The sequence below is a fragment of the Protopterus annectens genome, chromosome 10.part0 (genome assembly GCF_019279795.1).
Source record: "Protopterus annectens isolate FY-2018-M chromosome 10.part0, PAN1.0, whole genome shotgun sequence".
NCBI classification, from domain to species: domain Eukaryota; kingdom Metazoa; phylum Chordata; order Ceratodontiformes; family Protopteridae; genus Protopterus; species Protopterus annectens.
The window spans coordinates 730,812,375-730,833,275 of NC_056744.1; the positions used below are offsets into that span (position 1 = coordinate 730,812,375).

At 38.3% G+C, this 20,901-nt stretch overlaps 1 protein-coding gene across 1 annotated transcript in view; it reads left to right on the forward strand.

The window, feature by feature from the left end:
* The window catches only part of EFCAB7 (EF-hand calcium binding domain 7), a 1,599,470-nt gene that overhangs the window by 442,410 nt on the left and 1,136,159 nt on the right, over positions 1–20,901 (forward strand). The window contains exon 4 of the mRNA XM_044085554.1: positions 8,837–8,923. Coding sequence (XP_043941489.1) covers positions 8,837–8,923 — 87 coding nt within the window. The remainder of the gene's footprint in view (positions 1–8,836; positions 8,924–20,901) is intronic.

Sequence of the window (20,901 nt, forward strand, 5' to 3'; positions counted from 1 at the left end):
CATCCATTGCCATATGGGAACTCACTGGCCTATTATTCCTCAACATTGACTGCGTCAAAGTGACCACAGTTTCCTGTTCTTTCATTTGCTGTCCAGCTTCAAGTGAACATTTATACTGGTTTCCTGTGAAAGGCTCCAAAATATCTTCATATGGCAATTGACCTGTTGCTTCTCATTCCACTGATTTCTGCTTAATTTGGATGGCCATTGCTCTATCCTGCTGTGTTGTTTTCTGAGTTAGATTTTCTACACTGAATCCTTCACTTCACAGGTACTCCATAACCTCAGTTTCTATTTCTTTAACTTCTCCATTACTAATCCTCTTTTCTGATTTTCCTCTTTGTCTTCTTATTTTTTGTGTAGTAAAGTTTTGTATGTCTGGATTCCTTTGCCTGTATTTCTCTTCAAATATCTTTCGTTCTGCTCTTTTTTGCATTGATTAGTTTTGCTTTCTTCTTTGCCTAAATATTACACCATATTAAATCTCTTTTTCTTTCTCATTTTTTTTTTCTGTGTCTATATCACTTGGGTAAGGGATCTCTAGCACAGGCAGGATACCTAGAGAACTAGCAGAAGTCTTATATGACTCATTTTCACAGGATTGTTTTCCTGGGGTTTCTCCCAGGCAACACAGTTCAAAGAACCTGTCACACAAGAAAAAATAGATCTGTATTTAGATTTATTCTTGATTTTTTTTCCCCACAGACTACTATTAAAGTAAGTAGATTCAGGGTTTCATGTCCTCTGTGATTTTCGCGACACCTCATGCAAGACTCCATGAGAAAAATCCAATGGTACCTGAAAACACTTACCTGCATCCTCTGACATTTTAGATATCAGTTTTGGATATTGTGAAAAGGGAAATTTTGAAGTGGAGACACCATCTTTCTCAGAATGCAGTTCTCCCCCTCTCCCTTCATGTTTCTAGTACAGTCAGTCACAGCAGATGCTTCAGACTTTGCTTGGGGAGCAGTGTCTATGGGAATAAACGTGCAGGATCTTAAGAACAAAAAGATTGACCAAAACACACAAATCTCAAAGAAATGTTAGCTGTTATAAATGCTGTCAACTCTCTCAACCATCTGTGGTCTCCTGGGCTTCTAAAGTGTTTATAGGCAACACCACAGTGATGTGTGCGTAAACAAGCAAGGGGGACCAGATCTAACTCTCTGTGCAGACTAGCCATGGTACACTGGAATATAGCCTTTCAGTGCAGTCTCATTCTTCAGCCATCTCACATACCATCAGAGCAAAATTGTGTGGCAGACACACTGAGCAGGGCCAGGACAGATCCTCACAAATGGCAAATGAGTCAGAGGGTCTTCCAAGAACTGATCCAGCTGTGGGAAATACTTCAAATAGATTTGTTTTTCTCCACTTACAACAGTTAGTTGTCATAATTCTGCTCCAGAACTCCTTACATGAAGACCTTGAAGACAAATGCGTTTTCTTTTCCTTAGGCAGGAATGTTCCCATTTGTTTTTCCACCAATATCCATGGTCATTCTGAAGATTCAGAAGTCCCCATAAATAATTATGGTGACTCCCTTCTGGCCCAGGCAACAGTGGTTCTTTTGGAAATGGCTAGGAGCAATGATCACAATTCTTCACAGACTGGATTTACTGTCACAGGATCAGAAGTGTTTAATACATCCCATGCCCAAACAACTGCAGTGAACTGCCTGGATGATAAGAATTTTAATACCTTTTGGGTCCCCTTTTTGAGACCATACAGCAGGTGTTATTAGAAGCAAGAAAACCTGCATGTAGAAAATCATATATTAGTAAACAGAAAATTTTTCTAGTTGGGGACAAGATGCAGCACCCATTCAGGGCTAGTGTTTCTCTCATTCTATGGTATTTGTATGAGTTACTCTCATATCACCTGTCTTACTCCTCTATCAGGGTTAATTTGTCTGCCATTTCAGCATGTCTGCCCATATCTCATGGGAAAATGTTTTTGAAAGTGATGTTGCTTAAGAAGCCTAGGAATCTGGTGGCTCCTCCTTGAGATCTTATTTTTGTGTTAGAAAAACTAACTGTTTCTCCATTTGAACCAGCTCATCAGGCTGACTTGAAGTTCTTGACATGGAGAACCATTTTACTAATTGCTCTGACCTCTGCAAGAAGACCATCTGAGTTGCAAGGTCTCATATGGGGCAACCTTGTCTCATTTTGCACAAAGATAAGGATTCCTTAAGAACTAATCCTTCATGTATGCTGAAAGTGGTTTACAGGTTTACCTTAAGCCAAGCTATCTGTCTTGCTACTTGCTTTATACAACCTAAGAATGAGGGAGAAAGGATACTCCATACCATGAACATCCACAGACTACTCCAGCACTATCTTCACAGAACAAAATCTTTCAGAAATTATAATTAGTTCTTGTTAAGGTAAGTAAAATTGTTTAACCTATATCAAAAAAGACTGTTTTTAAATGGTTCTCTCATGTTATTACATTTTGTTATACCCCCCACAACAAAACCATTCCAAGCAGTGTCAGGGCTCACTCTACCCAGGGCCTTGACTTAATCTGTGGCTTTTGGGAAAGAAATGGACTCAAGAAGTAGTCTATAAGCAGCATCGTGGTCCTCTATGGACATTTTTACAAATCACTGTAAACTAGATTCCTTCTCCAGATCTAGGACAGGCTGTGCTAGGACCATTCTCCAGGGATTCTCATCCTTCCTCATCTCAGTCGGTTAAGGCGTAGTAATCTACCCATATAGCTTAGACTACTGCAGTAATGACCCATATGAAGAACATAGTACAGCTGTTTAAGTATATGTTCAAATGTTCACTGCAGTCATTCAAGGTACTCTTCCAGACTTGCATGATGCAAAATTTTGTCTGTTTCTAGTACGGCCACAGAATATGTACTTGTTCAGTACAATGTTTTTTGGATGTGTAATGTTATCTTAACTATAACATTACTCTTTCGGCACTAGAAACTTATTGCCAGTAGTTGGAAGGACATTTTCCTCAGGATGTGCTACAACCTCAAATGCAGAACAGCATGCATTTAGATTTAAAGTTGTGCAATGAATCATAGTCTGTTTTATTATATATTTTGGATAAAGTAGATGGTAGGTGGTGATACGAAATAAGTATTCTGTAGTTTGCTCTTTTGTTTGCTGACTGTGCATTTCATATGCATGCGATTTGATGTTTACTCATATGGTGCTATTGTTGCTTAATAAGATGCCTTTATTTTATAAAATCATCTCTAATGTGTTCAGTGTCAGTAATGTGGCTATCATATTGGCAATTGGCTATGCCCATGTACCAAACCTGATTAAGTTATAAACTAAAAGCATATTCTGCAATTATAACTTGTAACCACATCACCAAGCTGTGCTTCCAATCTGATGCATCTTACTTTTAATTCTCTGTCCATGACAATTGTGAGTCTCTACTAGGGAATCACTACTAACCCATTGTATATAATCACTTTGTTTTTATAATTGTTTGTTAACTTCTGTGTAATCTATGTAAGTTTTTCTTTGTGGAGCTTTTCTCCCTGGGCCTCCGCTGAAAATGGACATGTATCCAGGTTGGAGTATCCCGGTAAACAAATGTAAAATAACATAAATAAATAAATAAATAAATCATGTGGATGTGCTCATTAGACTTTCTGGATGCCTGCCTCCATATAAAAATTGCGAAAGAATCCAAGAGGTACCTACACTTCCAATTGAGTCTGTCATCATTATCAGTTCAGACTATGCCCTTCAGTGTTTTACCACAGCCCCTTGGCTGTTCACTAAGTACACAGCTGTGGTCACAGCCCATCTGCGACTCAAAGGATATACGTTTTCCCAGACCTGGATGACTCCTTCTTTCAGTGAACCTAGAGTACTTATTTTCAGCCAAAGATTACCTTTTATAGATCTGCATATCCTTAGGTATCATCATGCCTTCACCTCACACAGAACATAAAATTTATTGCTTGCTGTCTAAATACAAGAAGGTGTTTTGTAAGCCTTCCAGCAGAAGGAGAACTTACTATCAGATATAAGGTGCTTCTTCTAACACAGCAACATTCTTCTCGATCAGCCTTTATTCAAAAAGTACTAGGGCTCATGGCAGCCTCTCTGGTAATTGTCTTTCATGCTCATTTTCACATGAGGATTTTTCTCCAATGGCTACTTTCCCCTCAGTGGTTCCATTTGTTGCATCCTCCTGCTCTTCCTCACCCTATCCAAATGACACATCATGCAAAAGGCATCTGAAATGGTGGCAGATCACCAATCTTCTTGTTTGCAGACCCTTTGTCTTACCTCTGTCATCAGAGATATTTACAGTGGACATCTTTCTATGGTGACAGGCATTTCAAGGGGAGAGTTGTCCAAGGACTAAGGTCACAAGCAGAGGCAACAGTCACATGAATGTTCTGGAGATGAAAGCAGTCACCCTAGTATTGCAGGAATTCTGTGACCTCTTTCCCCAGGAGTTATTTTGATCCAGTGGACAACATGTCAGCAGTTTGGCACATCATGAGGCAGAAAGGTAGCAAATCCTATCCCCTTTTGCAGAGGGGCTATGAGGGTATGGCCATGGGAATTAGATTTGCATTACTTCCTAGTTGCAAGTCACATTCTGTGGAGAGTTGGCAACCTAGCAGATAGGTTCAGTAGGTCTATCCTGATGTCTCATGAGTGGTATCTCAGCCCATCAGTGGCTCAATGGATTTTCATTTACTGGGGCACACCTTGCTGCAAACTTTTTTGCCACCCCTTCTAACAGCAAAGCAGCTACTTTTCTCTCCTGACCCTGGAAGAGCAGTCACCATAGGATACTCTAGTCTGTTAGTGTTCCCTTGATCTCTTATATGCCTTCCTACTTCTCTCCCCTCATTCACAAGTTTCTTCAGAAAACATTGCTGCGCAAATCAACTGTGATTCTTATTGCCCTCTGTTGTTCAGGCAAATCTAGTTTCCCCTGCTAAGACATCACTTGAAGTCTCCCTGGCTCTTAGACCTGCAACCAGACCCCCCCAGGCGGTTTCATTCAGACATTCCCAACCTCAGGCTTACTGCAAAGTATATCAAATTCCAAAAATGGCCAGTGACTTTTCCTGTCAAAGATGGTAGTTCATATCTTGTTTACCTGCCAAAAACAATCTACCCAGAAAATATCCAGACGACTTTTCTCTCAGCATATCAAAGGTTTTATAATTCCTTGTAACCCTGTATGAGCAAGGATCTAGTTTCTTCATGGTTAAAGTACAGCAGGCCATTATCTTCACAGCTTTCAAGACCATTTGCTGGCTTCTCACAAGTTATACAAGGCCTTCCTTAGAAGTTTATTTTTGTTTTTCCCTCCCTGTAAAGGACCTTATGCCTCCAGGGTATCTAAATCTCATTTTAGAGGCCTTGATGAATCCAACCTCTTCTTCAAAAAAACTGTTTAAACCAGGATACCTGTCCGCTTGTAGTTTTAGTATCCACTCTGCTCAACAGATTCAGTTCTGTTGTTGAGGTCTCCCCCTCTAACATTGACATGTAAAATTTCTGCAACAAAAAACTTAAACCTATGTTCACAGCCTTCCTTCATCACATGCATAGCTGGGGCATTAGACTCTTTAGAGTTCCTAATGTCACGAAGATGCTCTAAAATCCTATCTTTGAAGGGTCTGTTCGTTTTGCCAATATAATATGTGTAGCATATCGTACAAAAACTAAAATACACTAGATTCTTGGTATGGCAGTCAGCATAAAATCAATATTAATAACAAAACCTAGCTGTGGGTGTGTAAAATTACCTCCTGAATAGATATACACACAAGCTGTACATCTTCTACATGTGAACATGCCCATTCTTTCTGACTGCACGAGTGTTATGTTTCAGGGGTCTATAACATAGTTGTTTCATCAAAGATCTATTATTTCTAAATGTAAAATCTGGTTTATTATTGATAACATCTCGTAACTCTGGTACTGTTAATAAAATGTCCCAATTTGTCTTAATGACATCACATACCATATTAATATTGCTGGCAAATGTCAAAGGCATTCTCAGTTTAGTGCCAACAGTTTATTTGTGGATCCACCATCATCCATCAGATTAGAAGTTTGACCAACCTCTGTCCTAGAGTCAGTGCTAAAGAATGGTCTACACCTACCCATCCTCTCCTTCCAGGCTTCAGAAATCTGTGTGTCTATGGTGTCACACTTGTAACCCCTACTCAAGAACTTTTCTTTCAATAAAGCTAGGGCAATGTTCAAGTCAGTTTCTTTATTGTGTAGACACATAATGCGATAAACTTGCCCCTTAAGGACATTCAATTTTGTATGGTTCGGATGCATACTGTTGTGCAGGATACTGTTTTTCTAACACTTTTCCTGTAAACACTGGTAGTGACAGTGTCTAGCATATCCCTGTTGATCTGCACATCTAAAATGTCTATCTTGGTAGCTGAATATTTATGAGTAAACTTTAGAAAGTCATTTGTACTATTAATGTACTGAATAAACTCCAACAGTAAATGCTCCGTCCCTTTCCAAAGCAAAACAACTTTGTCCACAAACCGTACATACCAACCAACGGAGGAGCTGTATCTGTCATTTGTAAGTACATGCTGTGTCTCCCATCCTACCAGAGCCAGGTTAGCTTAGCTGTTTACACAAGCTGTGCCCATATCTGCTACACACACTCTGGATCTTCACTGTTGATTACAGTTCTATCTACCTAGGACCAAAGCCCATTGGAAGGAATTCTCAGTTCATTTCCTTTACCATGAATAAGTTGGGGGAAAGGGTTTTAAACAAACCCTGTCTAAATGGTTGTTGGACTGTATAGCCTTAATTTGTGCAAATAAGAAAGAGACTCTCCCATCAAAACCAAAGGTACATTCCACTAGATCCATGGTTACCTCTTCTGACATTTTCAGACATTCTACAGTGGATTCAATATACACTGTATCTACATGGTCAACTTGCAGTCCTTCTGTCCTGAAGGGAATCCTGTCTTGACTTTACCCAAGAAAGAAGGTAACTTGGGATTATGTCCAAACAGTCTGGTCAGATGGATGGATGAAATGGGATTTGGAAGTTATGTGCTTATCATAACAGTGGATCCTTTTCATTCTTGTATGCCCGATATGACATCCCCTCCATCCCCCATCCTTTTTATCTTCTACTTACAAATTTTCTGTTTAGATGATTATCCTTCCATTGACTGTTTATGTGCTACTGAGTAGACTTGGTTTGAGCCTAGGAGGGGCATAGAGCATTATGGGAGGGCAAAGTTCAGGAGCTCAAGCTGAGAGCACTGACAAACAGCTAGATTGGCTCTGACAAGCAGTTCCAGTCCCACTAGTTGTATCGGACAGACTACGATGAAATGGATCTAATGTTGTGGTAAGTACATGACTTTCATGTTCTTTAATTGTTTTCCCATTTATAGCATATTATGCATTTCCACCAGTAGGAAAGAACTCATGAGTGTGGAGGGCTACTTTTGACTTTTGTATTATTGGATTTACTGACTCTGCTGACAGTTGTAGACTCCATGACTGGACTTAAACCTTGCTGAGAACTGTGCTATGGAATGTTCCCCTTTGTTACTGTGAGATTAAATTTTTTAGGGGGCCACAAACACTACAGCTTAGTCATCATCTGCTAGGTCCCTCTCCTGTTATCTCCAATCTCCACTCCTGGTCTGGGAAGAGTCTCCAGGCCTCCAGCATGATAGAGAGCTTGGGAACTGTGATTGAGAGAGGTGGAGAGGATCTGGCCTACCTGCAATGTCACATATGTTTCTTCAATTAGATCTTTTAATGGATGCTGTAAACAACCCCTGAAAGTTATGGGTTATATAATCTGCTTATGTGTTTAAACTGTTGCTTTGAGCAAGCTGCACACACCTATATGGTAATATTTCACACAACAATCCTCCCACCTACCTTTGGCAATCACTACTCATTATGACTTTGGTGACACCATCAAAGTACTTGACCTAGGTGCATGGCCTCAGAATGCCCCCATATCTTTCCCCAAAATGAGGTGAACAGGTATGTTCCCTATCACCTGCTTCTTCTTTGCTCAGGCTCTTAACTGAAGCTGGGTTATCTGTGTTCTACTCAAGGCTTTATGACTGCACAAAGTTTACTACTGTGGGTCTTAATAATTAAAACTTGTTTATTGAAATTGTCTGAGAGCTGTTGTGGTAGGTTGTTCTTTAAGCATTTCTATAAGTCTTTTATGTCACTTTGTAAGTGAAAATTGTATAAGAGCAAAACACCCAGTCATTTACCTACAAATTTTGCAATCTATCTTCATCAGAATTGACACTCTGATGACTGCACCATCAGAAGATATTTCTTTTTGATAATTCCCATGCAATGGTAATGATCATTTCACAAGCATCTGTAGGGGATGCTTACATTATGCACAGTGTGTGTGTGTGTGTGTGTGTGTGTGTGTGTGTGTGTGTGTGTGTGTGTGTGTGTATCATACATCTCAACTGTACAGACTTTCACAGAATGTCCAGAGTTGTGCCTATTTTTGGTCTCTTCCTTATAAAAATTGTGTTTTTTGGCAAACCTCTGAGATGATCTAAGTTTATAAGTGCAATATTTAAAATGTATCCCTATTTTTGGGCCTTTGTCTCCCCATTATGTCAGGCTTTGTCCAGATTTCTTGTGCTAAGAGGTTGAGAGGTATAGTGTGTATGCCTGTGCACGTGTGGTGGAGATATGATCACACAAGTAAAAGCTTTATTTCTATATGAAAAAATGTGATTCTTTGGACTCTACCTTTATTGCAGAAACTGAACTTTTATTTGAATTTCAGTCTAAAGTACAAATACGAATACTTTACTTTATCTGTCCACAGAAAGGTGAAAAAATGTCTCAAGGTGAGATACATGCTGTTATAGAACTGGCTGATGTAAACAGCGCTGGAAAATTTGACTATAACAAGGTAAAGTAGACTTGGATATTGGATATAACATGTTACATTACAAGACCTAACTGCATGCTTGGAGCATATTCAATAGTACAGTGCATGACTGTACCAAAAAGTACAGGTGTGGTATATTACAGTATTCTGCACACTGAAAGGCTGTTATTGTGCTTAGAAATGTATTTATGGATTTACCTTATTCTTGTAGGTAACTGTGCTTAGTAGACTATTGTTCTAAGGTAGTGTCACAAAAATTGTAGCAAGAAAAAAACTGTTTGGGATAGTGCTAGATTTCATCCAAGTAAAGAAAATGGGCATACACCAAAAGTGAGACATTTTCACTGGACACAATGAACAGGAACTGTTCTGTGAAGAAAACATAAGTAAATTGGGTAGATATCTTAAATGTCTTAAATGTTTAAAAACAGATGTGATGCATTTTGCAGCTAAAGTGCTATAGAGATAAGAGTAGGAGATGGAATGAGAAGAAGGAAGGCAGGGTTCAAGTGCAAGAACTAAAACAAAATCAAGGAGTGAATAATTAGGATATAGCTAATATGAGGAATGAAAAAAGAAGAGGTGGCAAATGATGCAGAACAAGAAGTCAGTGCAGAGTCTCACCTCAGATCATGTGATATTAAGGAACTTGAAACACCAACCACTGACCAAGAAAAAGAAATAAAAATAAAATACGTTAGCGTAACTCATCTTTAATCTCTGCTTTTATCCAAAGGACTTCTTCAGAACAGAATAAAATAGCATAATGACATCACAATTTATAAGAGGCTCAAACCAATTAAACAATTAATTATTTTATTAAACAATAAACAATTGATTCTGAATGTCATGAAAACCACTATAACAGCAATACGTATAAAATTATAATAGTACATAAATTTATCTTTAATTTACAATATTTTAAAAAGCATCTGATGTTGATAACATCATTCATGCCAGGCTTTTTGTCAACTTACAATTTAATCTGCCATTTGGCTTCCTTCTGCTCTAAATAATTCTTAAAATCACCACCTCTCATATCAGCTACACCCTGTTCCAAGATGGAAAAACAAAACTTTTTAAACCCAACACATGTTTAACTGTGTTTATACAAAACATTATTAATGTCTTTCCTTTTAATGCTATACAAATGTTCTCTCATTCTTTTGTACACATTTCTAGTAATAATGTAGTTTTTATGTACAATTATAATTTTATAGGTATTGTTATTATAGTGGTTTTCATGACATTCAGGATCAGTTGTTTAATAGAATAATTAATTGTTTAATTGGTTTGAGTTTCTTATAAATTGTGATGTCATTATGCTATTTTATTTTGTTCTGAAGAAGTCCTTTGGATGAAAGCGGAGATTAAAGCTGAGTTATGCTAACGTTGTATTTTATTTTTATTTCTTTTTCTCTGTCAGTGGTTGGTGTTTCATTTTTATTTTTTTTTTGTGACACCTTTTTGCACTTTTGGTTTATTTTAAGGAACTTGTTAAAGGAGCCAGAAAAAAACAATGGGTCTCTTTTCATAGAGATAAGGAATGATTTCCAGAAATATAGATCAAGATGAGAATAAGTGGTACTTCATATTTTTTCACTAGTTATAAAATTAGTAGGCAGGGACTTTGGAGAAACATTGGTAGAATTCTAAGGAAATTATCATTTTAAATAAGATGGGATGAGATTTAAAGGAGAAGGGATGGGCCATTGAAGAAATGGTAAGATGCAAGCATTGAGATTTGATAAAGAAGAGGTCCATCATCAGTAATCAATATAACTTGTATTACAGTCCAAAAAAGTACCAGAGCATCTTTGCAGCCTCCCCCACCTCACTGTAAAATTCTCAAGATTGACGGTAATGGCCTCAGGTGCATTTATTAGGTTAATTGCTGTGAAATCTTACTTTTAGGAAAATTTTCATTTCAAATTCTGAGTAACTCATTTATTATTATTTGTCTTCTTATGTACATTTTAAATAAAAATAAAGTATATAACTGAAAGCAGCTAAGGCATAGAAAAAGCTGCTACAGACTCAGAAATCCTTTCAAGTATTTTATTTGTATCTTTTCAATAAATACAGTTTTAGAACAGAAGACTTCTTTACTAATTCTGAAAAGTTCTTTTTTTCCAATAAAAAGTCCTCAGATCATTTTATTCATTGTTTTTTTTTTTTTTTTTTTTACTATTAATCCTTATACTTATTTTCTGTGTGCTGTGGTGGTGCAGCAGTTAGCGTTGTCGCCTCTCAGCAAGAGATTCTCTGGTTTGATTCTCGGCTGGAGCGCCTTCTGTGTGGAGTCTGCATGTCCTCCCCGCGGTCAAGTGACGCTTAAAGACGTGCAGGGAGGTGTGTGCATGAATGAGTGTGCCTTCTTTGAAGGCTGGTCATCGGATTGGCACCTCTGCATCGTAAAAATCTACTGCCAATCATTAGCGGACCGGAGTTCCGCTGTGGCGACCCCTAACAGGAAAAAGCCGAAAGACATTAGTTTAATCCTTATACTTATCTTCTGCTTCTGAAGCGAATGTTTATATTGTCTATGACTTGGCACTGTAATAATTTATGTTGTGTACAGCCTGAACATGATATTGTAGATTTTATGCCTGCTTGTACATTAGTAATGCCATTTGGTGATGTCATCTGAGTCCTGCCTCCTTTCTTTTGTTTAAAAGTCTTTTCACTCTGGATGCTGGAGGTTGGCATTCACCTTCATCATACTGTTCTGTTCCAAAGTCTGGAAGGCATCATTCAGGTAGTCATGCAACTAGTTTTCAAAAAAGTCAAAATTTTCTAAAGGGACTTCATTTCAGAGAATTGGAAAAAAAAGAGTCTAAATTCATGAGGTCTTCCTATATGCCTACATCCTCTTCATCTCATAATTTTGATTCCCCTGTCATCTTGTAACAAAATTGCTTATTAAGGGATCTTCAGAGCTATCCTGTCATTTTAGAATAAGGATTCCTTCCCTGGTTATTCTGGAATCTTTAATGTTGATGTCCCAAGACATTCAGCCACATCCAGTTTCTTCCCCATACTGTTTTTGCCTTCTTCTCCTATCATTTGACATGCTTCCATTTTCTCTTTCATAAGCTATGATTTGTTAGCAGCTGCCTTTAAGAGTTGTATCTCAGACCTCTGCTGCCTGTTGTCTTAGTACCTGAACTCTGGGTACCAGTTCCTTCCTCTCCCATGGGTGGCAGTATTTTTTTTTCACCAGTTTAAATAATGTTGCTCTCAGATGATCTGATATCATCCCCGATGTATACTGCCCAGGTCTTGGTGGTACTAGCAGTAACTGTCTTGACTTTTGCTCAACTCCACATTGGTTCTTCAGATGTCAGCTTTACTGTTGTATGCCTTGCCATACAACATTAAAGTGGGTCCAAGTGCAGTTTATGTGTTAGACGTATTTTCTTGGATGTTCTGACACCTGTATTTGAGGCATTGGTTATTCCAACTAGTAATAAAACTGACTAAGAAGAACATATTTATTAAACTTTACCTTCTTGCACTTTGGCCTCACATTTACCATCTTATTTTTTGTTTAGAAGTAATTTATTTATTGGTTGTTCTAAAATTTGTTGAGTCTATCGATGGTTCTTCCATATCGGGCGGCTCCAAAAGCCTTTGGTCCTTGTATGAACCTTTATGTGGGTCCCACAGCCTAGACCACAATCCTTGTACCCTCTAGCCTGTTGGCATGGCATTCACAACCAGACAGGTTTCTGCTTTCTCCTCTGGTATTTACTATGAGGTATTTGTGCCACAGTCCTTATCTAGTTTTCTCACGTTCTCTTATAAGTCTGTTGGCATCTTCCTTGTCAGAGCGCTCTTCATCTAAGAAGTCTATGAAATGTGTATAAAACTCATAATATGGAAATAGTTAGACACATCCAATACAAGATCTTGATGATGAAGACAGATTTGCATTCCTTCCCACCTTCCTAATGACACCGGATTTTGGGAACTACTGATGTTCTTGGAAGCAGATTTGTGGTTGGCATGAAGAGCACATACCTTCTCCTCCAGCACAGTCTCTGAAAACATCTCATCTCTCCCCTCAATCCTCCTAGGTTGTTCCAACCTTAATTGACCTTTGGAAAGATGCTGTCACAGTTGCTTGAGAGACTCGAGATAAAATATGCACAACAAGATTAAACAAATCTTATGCCCCCCCCCCCCCCGGACCTGGGACTGCTTAGTTTGGGTTCAAATTCCCAGAGTTGATTGATATTCTCAGAGACATCCCTGGGAAGAATCTCATTCTTTAGATGCTAGCTTTCCAACTGTCAACCTCCCAAGTAAATTTAGGGATAGTAAACAGACTTGGGAACTGTCTGTGCATTCTGCACACTGTCTTTCAGTACCCTGAATTATTTTACTTATGTTTTGTGTTTTCAGGGGCTCATTGCAGATGGAATGCAGCATGCTGGCAAGGAGTTACTTGATAGCTGTCCGAAAAAAAGAAATCAAAGACTCAGGGTTCTACAACCTTCATTCTGAGCAACATTATGTCCTGTGTGGCCTACAGTGCTGTAGGGAGGATCTGCTAAGGAGACGAGATTTAAATTGCCGTATGCCATCAATCTTGGCTATGATTGTCATTGACTAGTATCACTAAGAGACCGTTTTAGAATCTGCGTTCAAGGGGAGCTTGGTGTATGTTCCTTAAGTTAATAAACACATCAAATATCAAGGGTCTAAAGGAGACAAGACAGATCTGCTTCATTGCTGGGGTAAAATTTCACCCTCTGTAGGATTTTTTTGTCCAGAAACCAGAATGGTCAGTCTTCACCATATTTCAGGTATGCCACCAGTCCAAGCAGCAGGAGGCAGCAAACTTACATTATTCACCTGCAACAAACCATCATGGGCATCAGTCCATAGGTCCTGACATCTTCAATGGTGCTTCAGTGATCCTCTGGGTAGATTGTAGCATTTTTTTAAATGCATTTATGAAGTTATCACACATAAATGTATAGAAATGAAAACAAACAATGTTAACATTGTTTTTCATTTACACCCATTATTCATTACATTTGTTTTCTTTCTTTATGACGTTGTTCAGGGCCAACATTGTATAAATTCAATTCCTACCTTCTCTTAAACTGTACTCCTCCTCCTGAAAATTATTCAGCATACAAATTCCATTTATTTCTATGCTATTTGTTCCTTCCCTTTTCTAAACATCCCTCTTCCATTTTTTATCTCTTTTACAGTATTCAATCCTTCAAATACAGTTGGTTTAGATTTTGATTTCCATTTTCTAGTAATTGTTTTTTTTGCAGCCAACATAATTAAACTTAAAGGACAACAATAGCATTCTGTTATTAAATGCTCAACCTTTCTGTCCTTTTTCTCCCTATTTACAGTCCCTGATATGAATAAACAACAATACAGCATTTAAAATATTTTAAATTGACTGTTTCTCTCCACTAAAATAGTACCTTACCGTACTGTGGTGGTTTCACTTTAAAAAACATTTATGCAGCTCTGGAAAAGCTTGCTGGAGTCACCAATTCATTGACGTCGACAACGCCAATGAATACAGGTACTTTTCTGGCCAATCTAAAAAGAAGCAGCAGTAAACAGCACTTGAAAAGTTTCTTCTGTGGCATTTGCATTGTTTGTGTTTTAAGTAGTCATTGAACAGCATGAAATGTTACTAAAAACTAACTGAAAGGCAGCAGTGTATGCGTGCAAAATCAATGCAGTGACAGGAGCTTTGGGAAGAAAGAGTCCTGCGTGATGTGATTTTTTTTTACAGACAAACACTACATTGTGGGATACCTAGAGGCAGACTAAACAATCAGGATCACTTCAAGATGCTAGACCTCATGTGATCAGACTCTGAAATTATGTATAAAAATATTTAAAAACCTGTAAATAGTCCTGAAGTGGTGTTAAAATGTAGGAAACACCAAACCATGATGAAATAAGCATGTTATTTGAGTCTGTGGATGGGGTTCTTCTTTAATAAGGCCTAATAATTAGGTAATTCAGATCCTTTGTCCAAGCTCAAAAGAAGAATTTCCTTTGATACAGACATTTGCTTCCCAATATTTCTGACAGCTTATTTTACAGGGAATTTTTAAAATCTCCCAGCACATTATACTTCTAAAAACATGTTCCCAGTTACCTCTTTCTTCTCCATCACACCTCCAGCATTTTCTATCTATCTGAGGGAAATTTATTTGAAGCTTTGGGTGTAATAATACCTATGCAAACAATTCCAAGCAAAAATCCTAAACCTTCTGTACTATGTTTCATACTTAGAAGCCATACATATGTCCTCCCATTGTACCCATGTAAAATGCTTTTCTTGGCTCTCTTTCCAAACCTTTCTAACCTCCCCTGATTGATTCTTATAATTATAATGTAATATTTTATATTTCCTACTAATTATCCATTTTTAACAGTATTTTCTTTGATAGATTTGACTAGAACCTATACCAGAGCAGGTATTTCACTTAGGACTTCCCTGTCCCTTTCTTTTTGCCTGTATTCTATCAATCTCTGGTAAGGAACAGTAAACAACAATACAGCATTTAAAATATTTTAAATTGACTGTTTCTCTCCACTAGAATAGTACCTTACCATACTGTGGTAGTTTCACTTTCAAAAAACATTTATCCAGCTCTGGAAAGCTTGCTGGAGTCTCCAATTCATTGACGTCTGGTAGGGAAGACCATCTCTAACCTGCAGTCTAAACTTCTTCTTCTATTACCTTTCCATCTGTAGTTATTTGCTCCCAGTACCTTGGTTCCCTACAGATTTTTCTCCAGTAAATTCCAACCCTGTTACCTATTTTCTGTACCCCTCCTTGCAGCCAGCCCTGTTGACAAAATCTACTTTCTTCATTCCTGTATTGGCTTAGTTCATGGAATACTTTCTGGAAATTTATGGATGTTATATTCTGTGTGGTTGTTAATGTTCTTCTTAAGAATCTGCATCCAAAATCTCACTCTGTCCTTAGTTCTTGAACTCCTCCTCTCATCCTGTTTCATCACCATCTCTTTTATCTTTGAATTATAACTTCTACTTCTGTTATGTATATAAACCTTAACTGTGTAGCTCTGAAATATTCCTTCAAATAAGGTAATGCCAAACTACATTGCTCTAGTAGCAGTATCATCTTATCCCACTTAAACCTTGCCCGATTTCCCTCCCAGATACATTCCTTCAACTCTTTGTTAATTATTGTCCACAACTTCTCCTCTGGTTGTTAAAAAAAAATGTTTGACTCGTATATAAAACTAAAGGGACAAAAAGCATTGTCATTGCTTGTATCTTACTCTCCATATCTATAAACAAGCTTCCAGTTTCTCAGTTTTTGCATTACCTTATGTTTAGTCTCTTTCCACATATCCTTAGCTACCATAACTGAAGCCTTTTTAATCAGCACTCCTAAATACTAAATCTTATCTTGGCCCCATAAATGTGGGGATAATTTGTGAGTGGGTCCGTAATTTATTGCTATACCCTTTGTTTTGTCTTAACTAATTTTTTATCCTGAAAAGACTTAAAACTGTCTCAAAATGTTCCACAACACCGAGATGTCATTTTCTGGATTTACTTAGTACAAAATAATACCTGCAAATAAAGACAGTGTTTCTTAATTGCCATACCAATTATACCATTGAATTTCTAAGTCCCTTATTTTCTTTGCCACTGGCACTAAATATAAAGCAAATAAAATATTAAAAAGGACACCCATTCCTGCTTCCTCTGTTCAAACACAGTTTATTGGAGAATAACCCTTCCACTTTAGTTCTTGCCTCCAATCCTTTATGTATCCTCCTAATTAAATGTATTATTGTTTCAGGGGATGCAAATACTTCCATTGCCTTACTCATAAAATCCAGGCTTACTCTGCATCAAGACCTACCAACAACAGTGGTATTTTCTTAAATTGTACTTCCCCCTGTATCATCATTGCTCTATTAATGTTGTCAAATATTTGCTTCCCCTCCACAAAACCATATTAAAAATGATCTATCAGCTTTGGCAACACATTTGCAATTCATTTAGCTAGTGTATGCATAAACACTTTATACTCAAAGTTAAAAATTCATATGGAAATATATGGGGCTGGGTCTGATGGTTCTTTAACCTCTTTGGGTAATACAGCCACCATAGCCTTTTACCAAGTTACTAATGCTTCCTCTTTTTCTAAATATTATTAAACAAAGTATTCTAGATTGTTCTGTCTCTTCTTTTCTAACTTCCAAACTTCCATGGAAATACTATCTGTTCCTGGAGAATTCCATGCAGATTGATTATACATCACGATTTTTATCTCATCTCATCGATCTTAACTATTAGTTGTATGTCATCATCCTCTAATCTTGGTATAATTGTCTTCTTCCAAGGAGTGTGCAAAAGGAGACATATTGATTCCCCTTCAGAGCCTATCACCTCAGATGCTAACATGAATGATGCAGAGGCTCCCACCCACCCCTGACAATGCCACTTTCAGCATGATCTTAGAGCTCATACAGCACAGGGTATGATGGGCCATTGACTTACCCCTCTCTGGATGAGGAGGTTCTCTTTAAGGCCTTTGCTTCAGCACCATCTACTTCTTTAGTGGTCCTTTGGCATTCATTTTGATAGAACTAGCTGTTAAGAGGTCACATACTAAATGGTGCCTCTGAGGCTGAACAAAATTCTTAGGCCTTCCAAGGACAGACAGCACTGGGCAATGTCTCTGCTGGTAGAGTCCATTATCATGGCAGCAGTGATGAAGAAGGAGCTGACCAATAATTCAGTCAGTATCCACCCCACCACCAGAAAAAAGGACTGTAGGGTTATGGAGAGACTAGGGAAGTGGGTATGTGGTTAGGATACTTTTGCATTAAGGACTCTGAACTACACCACACATATGAACTGTTTTTGAGATTTGATACAGCAAGCTCTAGCAACTCTGAGAAGGCCCCCGGCATTGGTAGGAAGTAGTTGGAGATGTTCCAGAGCACATTGATCAATATTTCAAACCTCTTTATGCGCCTCATGCATAATGTGTCTGATGGAACACCTAAGGCAGTGGCAAAGGTATGACTGTGAGATATCAGGCTTAGTTGCAGCTCTGTGATTTTGTGGATAACTTTAGGGCATCCTTCACTAATGCCCCCTTTGACTGATATTCATTGCTTGGCCCTTCTGTAAAACAGAAAATACAGAAATGTGAGCAGGATATCAAAATGCTTTCTGCTACTGGAGTCAGATTTGAGTATAGACATAAACAGTTTATAATCATGGTTTAAAATTCAAATGGAAATATATGGGGCTGGGTCTGATGGTTCTTTAACCTCTTTGGGTAATACAGCCACCATAGCTTTTTACCAAGTTGCTGATGCTTCCTCCTTTTTAAAATATTATTAAAGAAAGTCTTCTAGATTTTTCTCTCTCCCTTCCTTTCTAACTTCCAAATTTCCATGGGAATACTATCTGTTCCTGGAAAATTCCACGCAGATTGATTATACATCACAATCTTTATCTCATCTCATCAGGTCTTAACTGTTAGTTATTGTGTGTTATCCTCTTCTAATCTTGGTATAATTGTCTTCTTCCAAGGACTGAGGTCATACCCTTGCCCCCAAATTGATCTTCCAAGAAAGAGGATGTGCAAAAGGACACAAATTGCGATTCCCCTTCAGAGTCAGTCACCTCAGATGCTAACATGAATGATAGAGAGGGCCCCCCCCCACCCCTGAGAATACCATTTTCAGCATGATCTTAGAGCTCATACAGCACAGTGTATGATGGACCATTGACTTACTCCTCTCTGGATGAGGAGGTTCTCTTTAAGGCCTTTCCTTCAGCACCATCTACTTCTTGGGTGATCCCTTTGGCATTCACCTTGTTAGAACTAGCTGTAAAGAGGTCACATATCAAGTGGTGCCTCTGAAGCTGAACAAAATTCTTAGGCCTCCCAAAGACAGACAGCACTGGGCAAAGTCTCTGCTGGTAGATTCCATTATCATGGCAGCAGTGATGAAGGAGAAGGTGACAAACAATTCAGCCACTATCCACTCCCCCCCCCCAAAAAAAAAGGATTGTAGGGTTATGGACAGACTAGGAAAGTGGGTATATGGTTAGGATACTTTTACATTAAAGACCCTGAACTATGCCACACATATGAATTGTTTTTAGAGATTTGATACAACAAGCTCTAGCAACTCTGAGGAGGCCTCCAGCATTGGTAGGAAGTAGCTGGAGATGTTCTAGAGCACATTGATCAATATTTTAAACCTCTTCATGTGCCTCATGCATAGTGTGTCTGATGGAGCACATAAGACAGTAGCAAAGGCATGACTTTAGGTAATACAGCCATCATAGCTTTTTTCCTAGTAGGAGGAAGCAAAAGTGCCCAAAATCACTCTAGTTCAGAATGACAAAGTGACAGCCATTTAAAACAGCTCCTGGCAGGGGTAGCTGAGGCAGTGACAGCCCTTTAACAGACACATGCCTAGAGGCTCAGAGATTCCACACAACCAGGGATCCTGTGGGCCTTTTTCCAACAAGCAAACTCAACATTCCTGTAGGACTACCCAGACTACCTGACTGCTCGTCTTGAGGCAGATGGAGGTCATTTGTCCTTCATCTCTCGTATATAGATGCCCATCACTCAGGACAAATGGGTTAGAGAGATAAAATCCAGAAGCTACTCTGTACCCTTTTTCCTTGCCTCCAAAATGAAAAAAACACTTCCAGATGTTCCACCCCCATCAATTAGAAGAGGCAGAGGAGGTTGTCTCCTTGCTCCACTAAACAGCCATCCAAGAGGTACCACCAGCCCAGATAGGGTCAAACTTTGATCCCTGGTTATTTTTGGTTCCAGTGAAAACTCAAGGCCTTAGGCTCATATGGACCTAAGCCACTTGAACAAATATGCAAAAAATACCCAGTTCAGAATGGTCACAAATTTTGTGTTAGAAGCATTTACAAAACTCATTTTTGAACTGGCATCTTCATCCTTCATCCCAGCTTAAATTTTTCTCAGGGAAAACCTGTTTTTTTTCCCTAGTGGCTATTATAACAGCATGTCTGAACTTCAAGCACTCTCTTCTGTAGTTCACTATTTTATTTTCCACAAGGACACTGTGTCCCTCTATACAAACCTATCATTTCTCCCTAAAGTGGCATCTAAAGCAACCATGAATGCAGCCCATTCATTTAGCAGTAGTATTTTGCAAACTTGTTTATTAATTTGTCATTATTTCCTGCTATCATACCCCATAAGACACTTGGGGTGACATAGCAGCTGACAAAAAAAAAATAATAAAAAAAATTAAAAATAAATCTTTACAGAACAAGGTCTATACAATTTCAGTGGAGGCACCTTGTAATAGCAGTCATGTGGTTTACCTAACAGAGTGCAAAGCCTGCAGTAAATTTTATGTAGGTAAAATGGACAGGAGACTGAATGAAAGAAAGGATAAGAGAACATCTGAATGATATAAGAAATACTGTGGTTAGGAATGCATTAGCTAAACATGTAGCAGACACTTCCCCAGAGCATGTATTTACATTTCAAGTTATAGATATGGTACAGGAGAGTCTCAGGGGAGGTGATATTAGACATGAAACAGAGTGCTTAGAAAGCAACTGGATTATTAGATTAAGAGCAGATACAGGGTCAGAACTTAATGACAAAGTACCATTGAAACCAATGTTGAAAGCGCATCCTCTTTTTAAATAGGAATGGAGTTTTAACAAACTCCCTTACAATCCCCCACCTTTTATACACATTCAGTTTTTTATACATGTTTACTGTCAGTACTGCATATATTTAAAATGTTATCTCTTTAAGAGTTTTACTAGGGTGTCATGTGATTTTTTTCACTTTGTTATTTAATGGGCATTGAATTAGATTTTATGCATCTGATGAAGCAGTTGTAATATTGCGAAAGCGCTTATGCCTTTGCCTGTTTCCTGAATAAACTGTTGCAGGTTTTATGATAGTCAGGTGTTGCTTCATCTTGCTTCTG